Source organism: Rhea americana, unplaced genomic scaffold (assembly GCF_003343005.1).
Source record: "Rhea americana isolate MKP2758 unplaced genomic scaffold, rheAme1 scaffold_139, whole genome shotgun sequence".
NCBI classification, from domain to species: Eukaryota; Metazoa; Chordata; class Aves; order Rheiformes; family Rheidae; genus Rhea; species Rhea americana.
The window spans coordinates 350,147-359,834 of NW_028185472.1; the positions used below are offsets into that span (position 1 = coordinate 350,147).

The window sequence follows — 9,688 nt, forward strand, 5'->3', positions numbered from 1 at the left end:
GCCTTCGGGAGGCAGCTGCGTAGCGCCCCGGCGCTTCGGCTGCCCCGGCCCCGCCGGTGCGAGAAGGAGCAACCTGCTCAGCGCGGCACCGGTTTGGCGCACAAGAAGAGGGCTGCGCTGATGGGAACGGCCCCAAAGTCTTGCCTCCCGGCAAGCCCCGGCGCTGCGGGGCTTTCGCCTTCGGGGCACGAGCACAGCGGGGATTTCCTCCGCTTTGCCACTTAGAGCCACCACGCAGAGTATCAGCGGCATTAGGAAGCCCCGAGTGCCAGCCGCTGTTTTTTCTTTTTTTTTTTTTTTCCTGGTTTCCCAGTGTGGGGAAAAACAAGAGGCTAAAGGAGAGGCCGGGAGCCGCGCGGGGCACGGCCTGCTCGCGCTGCACCCCTCCGGCCCCTGGGAAGGAAAAGGTGGGATCCGCACAGGCGGGCGGCTGCGGGAGACGTCCGGCGGAGGGGATGGCCAGCTCATTTCCTATTACCGCCCCAGTGATTTTCCTGGCGCGAGGATCACGGCGGTCACACGTTTTGAGAGTTTGCGTGTGGTTTTGTGGGTTTTTTCTTTTTTTCATTTTTTTCTTTCTCCTTTACCTCCAACTTCTGTTGCCAGGTGCTTTGGCTGCAGAGCATGGATCAGAAAAGTGATTTGGGACAGCATGAGCCGCAGGAGGGAGGGAAAACCAAGGGAAGCGAGCATGACGCGCGTGCCACCCGTATGAGCAGAGGGAGTTTTGGGAAGCGAATCGCGCTTTCCAGCCAGTGCAGGGGAATGAGCTCCTGCCCTCGGCGCCGGTGGTTGAAGCCGAGGCTGTACAGCGTGAAACAAATCCAAGCTCTGGCGCTTTCCTGGGGAGAAAAAAAAAAGGCTCAGAAAAACCAAGAAAGCCCCAGATTTGCTGCCGCTCGGCAGAGTGAGGGAGGTTGGTTTTGCCCAGGGGTGATGGCGAGGGTGTTGGTCACCTGCCATTTTTGCGTGCTCAACCCCGTGCGTTTTTTCCAGCCATCCTGGAAGTTTGGTTTTAGGCTCAGAGGTTGTGGCATCTACCGTTTTTCGGTGCTGAGTCCACACATTTTCTAAGCAGAGAGGGTGTYGTATCCAAATGGCCAGCGATAAAAGAAGCTATGCGATCGGGRGAGTTGGAGGAGGAGAAGTATTCACGGAGAGGGGGGACGCGGGTGCGGGCGAGCCTGCAATCCCGAACTCGGCCTGAGTTCAGCCAAAAAAAGTTGTGTAATGGGATAGGGCTGTTGTCAGTGGTGTAATGAGGAAGTTGTGCCAAAACCCTGAAAGATCAGGGTGATGTTTTCAAGCAAGGGTTTGATGACCTTTTAAAATGCTTTTCAGCTCTGTGAGCTAGATGGGAACATTTAATCAAATTTCCTGCTCCAGGGCATGCGTTGACTGCCTGATAACCAGGCAGCCAATTAAAGAGGCTGTTCACAACTGGGGGGCACGTGCCTGCGCTTTTACGGGAAGAAGAGTGGGAATTACGGGATAAATGATTCACCAGGCCAGGGACTCTGCAACAAATAACGGCTGCATTTCCTGGGAAGGATTTCTGACAGCTTACTCATGAGTGCTGATTCTTGGCAGGAYGCTCAGTTCTTGGGGGGAAAAAAAGGAGAAAAGAGAAAAAGACCTCACAGCCGCTCTCCCAGGAGCCGTGGTGGGCGGCTGCCTTTGCTCTTTTCTGGCCGCAGCCCTTGAGAAAGCGTGTGAGGTTCGAGCAGGGGGCTGAACCCAGGTACCAACGGCAGAGCGTGGCGAGGACATCCCAGCGCCAGCCTCCCAGTCAGAATCCTTTAACCCTGGCTCTTCTGGCACCTCTTCCTAAAGCAATCGGGCACCTTTGGGTGAGGCTGTGCTGTCCTCATCTTCCTCTTGCCTCTGCGGGCCTCCCTCATCCTCCACCGCCCGCCTCAAAGGCACGCCCCTTGCAAGGGCTGTGCTCCCACCGCTCTGCCTCCCCAAACACAGCTGCCCCTCTGCAGCCCCCCCAGCGGCGCCCAGGCTCCTCCGCCAAACCCTCGCAGGCACCTGGGTCCCACAGCCCCGAGCAGCCCTTGCACCACTTGGTGTGTTTTGGCAGGGAGAGGGGAGGGATGATTTCCCAGCTGTGGAGTGGGGTGGGCGCTCTGCCATGCTGGTCCCAGACTGTTGCTGTGGAAAAAAGACAAGGTGTGAAGAAAATGTGAAATAAATGTTTATTGGAAGAGCACGTTTTCACAGAACAGGGCGCCTTTCCTCCTCAGGACTAGTCTTCCAGGCACTTTGTGCTTCTGCAACCCCCCTACACACACACACAAACCACGGCCAAGCTGCAAGCAGAAAAGCAGGCTTTTCTCCCCATCACTATAGCGCTGCTCCTTGGGTGCCCGTCTGCCGCCAGCGAGGGGGTGCCCGCCACTGAGGCGAGCTGGAGGACAGACGGACAGAGCGGGAAGCGGGCCAGGGGCCGAGGCCCGGCGCGGGCTGACCGCCGTGGGGAGATGGGGCTGGCAGGGGCCCAAAGAGGATGCTCCGCCGGCGTGGAGAGGAAGGCGAGCGCAGGCTGCCGGCACGGGGCTGGATGTGGCCGAGGAAGCCGAGCTTGCTCTACTTGTGGCAGTACCAGCTCGCCACCGTGATGGTGCCCGTGGCCAGGAGGATGACGACGAGGACGAAGACCAAGCTGCTCAGCAGCAGGGCCATGATGTTGAGGCACTTGGCGGTGGAGCTGTAGCTGAGAGCCCCGCTGTAGTCGCCGAGGGCTTTGCGGTCCCTGGACTGGAGTGGGAGAAACAGCAGCAGGGGTCAGTGCCGGGGGGGGGGCCTGGGCAGGCAGCGAGCCCCGGGCCCCGCTGCGTCCCCGGCCCTCCCCGCCCCGGCGGCGGCTCCCACCTTGATGGAGAAGACGAGGGCCATGAAGCCGAGGCAGCAGAAGTTCATGTAGAGGCTGCTGCAGAGCGACCAGGCGAGGTGGTCGCGGAGCGGCGGCTCGGGCGGCGCCACCTGCACCACGGTGACGCCTCGCGACAGCGCCTCCATGTCGTGGCCCTCCTTGAGCGGCTCGTAGGGCGGCAGCGCCGGGCCCAGGCAGCGCCCGCCGTCCATGCCGCGCCGCGACTGCCGCCCACGCCGCCGCGGGGCCGGGGCCGGGGGAGGAGGAGGAGGAGGAGGAGCCCGGCGCCACCGCCCCCCGCCCCGGCCGGGGTTTCCTTTCCTAGCGGCGCCGGGGGCCGCCCCGCCTGCCCGCGCAGGGGGGAGGGGGCGCCCCGCGTGGGGCCGCCCCGCGTGGGGCCGCGCTGGCCGGGAGCGGCTCTGCCCCGCGGGGCGCTGCGCTGGCCAGGGGCTCCGCTCAGCATCGGGCTCCGCGTGGTGCTCCGCTTCGCGTGGGGCTCTGCTTCGCGTGGGGCTCTGCTTCGCGTGGGGCTCAGCACGAGGCTCTGCGCGGTGTGGGGCTCTCTGTGGGGCTTTGCTCCACGTGGGGCTCAGCACGAGGCTCTGCTTGGCGTGGGGCTCTGCTCCATGTGGGGCTCAGCATGAGGCTCTGCTCGATGTGGAGCTCCATGTGGGGCTCTGCTTGGCGTGGGGCTCCGCTCCACGTGGGGCTCAGCACGGTGTGGGGCTCCGCTCCACGTGGGGCTCAGCACGAGGCTCTGCTCTGTGTGGGGCTCTGCTCTGTGTGGGGCTCTGCTTGGTGTGGGGCTCCGCCCCGCATGGGGCTCAGCACGAGGCTCTGCTTGGCGTGGGGCTCCGCGTGGGGCTCCACTCCGCATGGGGCTCCGCTCCACATAGGGCTCAGCACAAGGCTCTGCTCTGCGTGGGGCTCTGTGTGGGGCTTTGCTCCGTGTGGGGCTCAGCACGAGGCTCTGCTCGGCGTGGGGCTCTTCGTGGGTCTTTGCTTCTTGTGAGGCTCTGCTYKGCRTGGGGCTCCGCTCCGTGTGGGGCTCAGTGCGAGGCTCTGCTCCGTGTGGGGCTCTGCTTGGCGTGGGGCTCTGCTCCGCATGGGGCTCAGCACGAGGCTCTGCTCTGTGTGGGGCTCAGCACGAGGCTCTGCTTGTCATGGGGCTCTGCGTGGGTCTTTGCTCCATGTGAGGTTCTGCTCGGTGTGGGGCTCAGCTCTGTGTGGGGCTCAGCACGAGGCTCTGCTCGTCATGGGGCTCTGCGTGGGTCTTTGCTCCATGTGAGGTTCTGCTCGGTGTGGGGCTCAGCTCTGTGTGGGGCTCAGCACGAGGCTCTGCTTGGCATGGGGCTCTTTGTGGGGCTTYGCTCCGTGTGGGGCTCTGCTCTTCATGGTGCTCCGCTCCATGTGGGGCTCAGCACGAGGCTCTGCTCGGTGTGGAGCTCCGTGTGGGGCTCTGCTCCGTGTGGGGCTCTGCTCCGTGTGGGGCTGTGCATGGGGCTTTGTTCCGTGTGGGGCTCTGTGTGGGGCTTTGCTCCGTGTGGGGCTCTGCTCGGTGTGGGGCCTAGTGCATAACTCTGCTGCACGTGGGGCTCAGCATGGAGCCCTGCTCAGCGTGGGCTTGGTTCGGTGGGGGCCTCTACTGTATGCGGGGCTCCACTGCACATGGGGCTCGGTGCGGGGCTCTGCTCGGCGTAGGGCCCCACTTGGCGTGGGGTTGGACGTGGGGCCCACCCCAGTCAGCGCGGGGCTCGGCAGCGGGTGCTGGGGCGGGAATTCCGGCTGCCGCCTGCGCCCCCCCGCAGCCCCGGGAGCAGCATCGCGGTGGGCCGCTTCCTTCCTCCGCTTCCCGCGGCCTCCCGGGGGGCAGCTCTCTGAGCGCGGCCGCCTGCGAGGCGCTGGGGCCCGCGGCGCCCGGGAGGCTCGCGGCGCCGGGGGAGGCGCGCTGCAGTTTCGTTTCTGGGGACTGGCGTCGCCTTGGAAAGCTGCCAGCCCCTGCCCCGGCCCCTCGGCCGGACGCGTGTGCCGGGGCGGCCGGGGCGGGGGGGAGGTCTCTTTCCCCTCCCGTGGGGCCGGGAGGCGCCAGCAAGGCTTTCAGGATGACAAGGCTCTGCTTCTGGACTGTTACAGAAAATTATGCTCGCTGGCCCCCCAACGGGACCCAACCCTAGGTTCCCGCTGAGACGGAAGCTCAAAGCTGAATCAGAGCAAGTGCAGTCAAGCAATCAAGCACCTCAAGCTGGGTGTCTCCGAAGAGGAACCTCGTCTGAACAAAGCCCCGAGTAATTACACCCGGCCAGGCGAGGATCCATGCCGTAGTTCTGAACCAATCATCATATCAGAGTTCAGTTCTTCCAGCTCCCGTTATTACGTCCTTCGCTCCTTCCCATGGTTTCTAGGTGTGTTCTCGCCTTCTTACCTCGCTTCTGCATAGATGTCGACAGCTCTTCTACTCCCTGAGTTTGTCAGAACCAATCTTTGTGGTTGCTTCTTTCCTGCATAGTTCTCTGACTCTTCCTTACGTTGTCCTCTGGAATCAGTCTTGCGGTTCTGTTGTTTCCTTCTTCTGCGTCCTAAGTTGCAGCTTACCCTCGTGCTGGTGTTCATTAATGCTAAACTGCTTATTTCTCTCTATTGTCCCCGCTTCTTTTTGTTTGGGGGGCATACCTGCCTATTTAAATGGTCTAAACTATTCCCCTGTTAAAGCTCACCTATATCCTTGTATGGAGCATATTGTCATATTTTGCAGATGTTCTCGTACACAAGTTAAAGCACAACAAACAATTATAATTAAAATCGGCATGAGGATTTGTATTAATGTGCTCCATATGCTGCTTATCCAAGAAATTAGGCCCCATTTAGAAAATATTCTTTCCAGCCCATCACCCATAGTCTGATCCTGAGAGATTTCTTGGAATAAATGAGTTTTGCTCCTATATCCTATTTATATCTGTTTTTACATGTTGTTCCTTGTCTACGTGTTCACAACAGCTATGATTTATCAGGGCACATACCCCTCCTTGGGAGTCTAACAAAATCTCTGGAGCTAACCTGTTCTCCATAGTTATATTTGCTATTTGATTCATTTCAGCCTGTAGTCCTTCTAGCATACCTGCAGTGGCATTTCTTAGGATTTCTAAACTTGCTGATATGTTTACTATAGCACTCTCTAACCCTGCTACTCCTAAGAAGGGGAATAACGCCCAGACAAAGGAGAGGAATCCTGCAGGACCTTCCACCAGTAGGTTATTAGTTTGCTTCATGCATGGATTAGCCAAGAGAGTTTGGGTCTTTAACCACCTTTGAAGTTTCAAGTGTTCCTGGACAGTTGTTGAAATAAGATACTGATTTAGCAAGGGTTGATGGCAAGGTTCACTTGGTTATTTACTGCATGGAGGACAGGGTCAGATGAAAGGTCAAGGAGACCCTCCTGTTGAGCTGTGAGGTTCAGGGTGGACCCTCATGCTTTCCAAACTCCTTCTCAGAGGAGTCTGGGTGTGGCTGGATCTAAACTTAGTCCTAGACTTGGTCAACAGTTTGTGTCTAAAAGATTCTGTGCACAATCAATCTGAGATGCAACTTAGAAAAGTGTGCGAAGTTTCAGAGTGCTGTTAGTAACTTACTGAGAWTTTTTTTGTGGGTAAGGGATCTCTCAGCCTGGAGGAGTAACCTTGAGAGGCATCCCTACTCAAGGGGAGATCCTGCCGTGCAGCCACTTGCTGTGCAGGAGAGCTCAATGGGCTTTGGGCTGTCCCCTATTTATGGGGTAAGATGATTGATTCATAGTCATAATTGCATATCAGCCATATTTTAGTTGGCGCATGCTCAATTAGCCCCTGCTTCTGTGTTGTTTACAGAGAGGTTAGGTTAGGAGAAGGGGGAAGAGTACATGGAAGGGGAAAGGAGCACATTGCCACACTCCACCTCATGACTATAGTCAAGACATCTTATTTTTCGCAAAGTGATGGTACAGTCACCTCTTGCCTCTGTGCCTCTATGTATATTGATAATTGATGCTCTTACAGGTCCATGGCAAGCAAACAGTTTTGGCGTAAAGTATTGCTATTAATTGTGTACTAATTTATTCGTCTGGGGTGGTTGAATTTGGGTTATTAATCATGTAACAAACTCTTATATATAATATGATTGTAACAGACATAATAATGTTAGAGTTAGTAAAATCGCAACTGGATGAAGCATGAGATTGAAAATTCTATTGCTGTCTGTGACTCTTTTCACAACATGGTGTATTTCTTCTGCATCATGATGAACCACAATTAGAATTTTTTATCTGTTGTTTTGAGTGTGTTCCAGCAGTTRACACAGGTCATCCTCTTGTAGCAGTTTTTCCACTAATGTAAGAATCATTCTGATGGGGGTAGGCAATAAGTCTCAATTTAATGTATAATTAGATTGTAACAATTGATGATATGCAACAGGAGCTCAGAGGGTTGTGATCAGTGGTGCAGAGTCTAGCTGGAGGCCTGTAGCTAGTGGTGTCCCCCAGGGCTCAGTGCTGGAGCCAGTCTTGTTCAGCTTACTTACTCATTAATGCCCTGGATGAAGGCACAGAGTGCCRCCTCCGCAGGTTTGCTGATGATACCAAGCTGGGAGTAGTGGCTGAAACACCTGAGGGCTGTGCTGCCATTCAGAGAGACCTGGACAGGCTGGAGAGCTGGGAGGAGAGGAACCTCATGAGGTTCAACAAGGGCAAGTGCAGAGTCCTGCACCTAAGGAAAAATAACTCTAGGCACCAGTACAAGCTGGGGGCTGACCTTCTGGAGAGCAGGTCCGCAGAGAAGGACCTGGGAGTCCTGGTGGACAAGTTGACGAAGAGCCAGCAATGTGCCCTTGTGGCCAGGAAGGCCTATGGTATCCTGGGGTGCATTAGGAAGARTGTYGCCAGCAGGTCGAGGGAGGTGATCCTGCCCCTCTACTCAGCCCTGGGGAGGCCTCATCTCGAGTACTGTGTCCACTTCTGGGCTCCCCAGCACAAGAGAGACATGGAGCTACTGGAGAGAGTCCAGCGTAGGGCTACAAAGATGATCAGGGGGCTGGAGCACCTGCCCTCTGAGGAACGGCTGCGAGAGCTGGGCCTGTTTAGCCTGGAGAAGAGAAGACTGAGAGAGGACCTTATCAGTGTTTATAAATACCTTAAGGAGGGGTGTCAAGAGGATGCGGCCAGACTCTCTTCACTGGTGGCAAGCTATAGGACAAGAGGCAATGAGAACAAACTGAAACCCAGGCAGTTCCACCTGAATATAAGGAAAAACTTCTCTACTGCGAGAGTGACAGACCACTGGAACAGGTTGCCTGGAGAGGTTGTGGAGTCTCCTTCTCTGGAGATATTCAAAACCCACCTGGATGCAACCCTGTCTAACATGCTCTAGGTGACTCTGTTTGAAGAGGGGGGTTGGACTAGATGATCTCCAAAGGTCCCTTCCAACCTTAACCATTCTGTGGTTCTGTGAGGAGCTGAATAATTAAAGTTGCATCCCATAATTTCACTAAATACAAATATTTGAATGATTCCTTGTATCTATAGTAATGTTATCTATGAATATAAAGTCACAAAGTGTTCTCATACAAATACATAATTTTTCAAGATATACAAGTACACTTTCAGGGGCTTCATCAGGATGTATTTCAAAATGACGAACATTTTGTTCAGTATCAAGACAAATGTCTTGGGGTTTGATGGTATTCTTTTCACAGATAAATCCTTCTTGTTCCTGCACAGCACATGTGTTAGCATCAACAGTTTGCCATTTGTTTCCTTTTCATTGGGCCCACACTCTTATGTTCTAACGGACAGAGTATTGCTCCGTTGTGGTTTAATCCCAGCGCAATGACCAGTTTTATGGTGTGTGCCAAAGCATTGTGTAGTGGTAAGACAAAAGCTCTAGCCTTACTGTTGATGAGGTCATAAGTAAGATCGATTAAATACTGTCAAGATTGGAATTTCTTTTCAAATTTAGTTGCATTATCCCAAATTACCTTTCAAATTTCAGTGGGTAAGGTGCCTTCTTCACCTTCTGTTATAATTGCTGCTACTGTAGATTGCATCCACAGTTGAGCCTGGATACAATAGCTTAAGCTCTAGCTTGGATACAAGCTAGAGAAACATTATATTAGGCTACACTGAGTGCGTTTACAATTAACTGATGGGTTCTTTCATTAATTCTTTCCATTGAGGCACTGTATCAGATAAGAGCCACTGGTTAGTTCCCAATGCTGATAGAGAAGACTACAATGGATGTTCTAATTCGAGCAAATCATTTGTTGTGCTGCTTAGTTTATTTATTCCCTCCCGGGTGAAAACAAACTTCTCTTTATCTTCCTTCTTCAAGGAAATCATAAGGAACATCTCTTTTACATCTAGTGCCACCATCCATGGGTGTGCCGCTGCTTGTAATGTAGCTGTTAAATTTGCAATATTTGGTATAGCAGYTGTTGGTGTGGCTGTATTAGCATCAGGCACCGATAATTGTCAAATACCACCTCCAATCTGGTTTCCAAACTGGCCATGCAGGTTAGTTTTATGGGAAGTGGGTTCTGGAGACAATTTGTCGTTTCTCCAAATCAGCTATGACTTCAGAAATTCCATTTTGTGCAGCAGCAAGAATTAATTAATTAGTGCTAAACTGCTTATTTCTCTCTACACAGACATTTGTCCCATGCGGGGCAGGGCTGTGGGGCACACTTGGACCCCTTCTTGCGCACTTTGGAGGCAGCAGCAGCGAGATCCCAGGTGCCAGAGTTTGCACTGTTCAGGAGTGTCCTGTAAATCAGATCCCCCGCAACCCT

General features: G+C 54.7%; 2 protein-coding genes across 2 annotated transcripts in view; both read right to left on the reverse strand.

Moving 5' to 3' along the window:
• LOC146599523 (interferon-induced transmembrane protein 1-like) overlaps positions 1 to 823 on the reverse strand; it is a 2,028-nt gene extending 1,205 nt beyond the window's left edge. Inside the window, exon 1 of the mRNA XM_085298422.1 lies at positions 588 to 823. Within this exon, the coding sequence (XP_085154548.1) occupies positions 588 to 626 (39 nt within the window). The 5' untranslated portion in view covers positions 627 to 823. The remainder of the gene's footprint in view (positions 1 to 587) is intronic.
• Positions 824 to 2,187: 1,364 nt separating this feature from the next.
• LOC146599524 (dispanin subfamily A member 2b-like) lies at positions 2,188 to 3,127 on the reverse strand. The gene is made up of 2 exons (XM_085298423.1): positions 2,878 to 3,127; positions 2,188 to 2,763 (listed from the first exon to the last, which is right to left on the reverse strand). The coding sequence occupies exons 1-2, from the start codon at positions 3,088 to 3,090 to the stop codon at positions 2,593 to 2,595; spliced, it is 384 nt and encodes a 127-aa protein (XP_085154549.1). The 5' UTR covers positions 3,091 to 3,127; the 3' UTR covers positions 2,188 to 2,592.
• Positions 3,128 to 9,688: the final 6,561 nt, after the last annotated feature.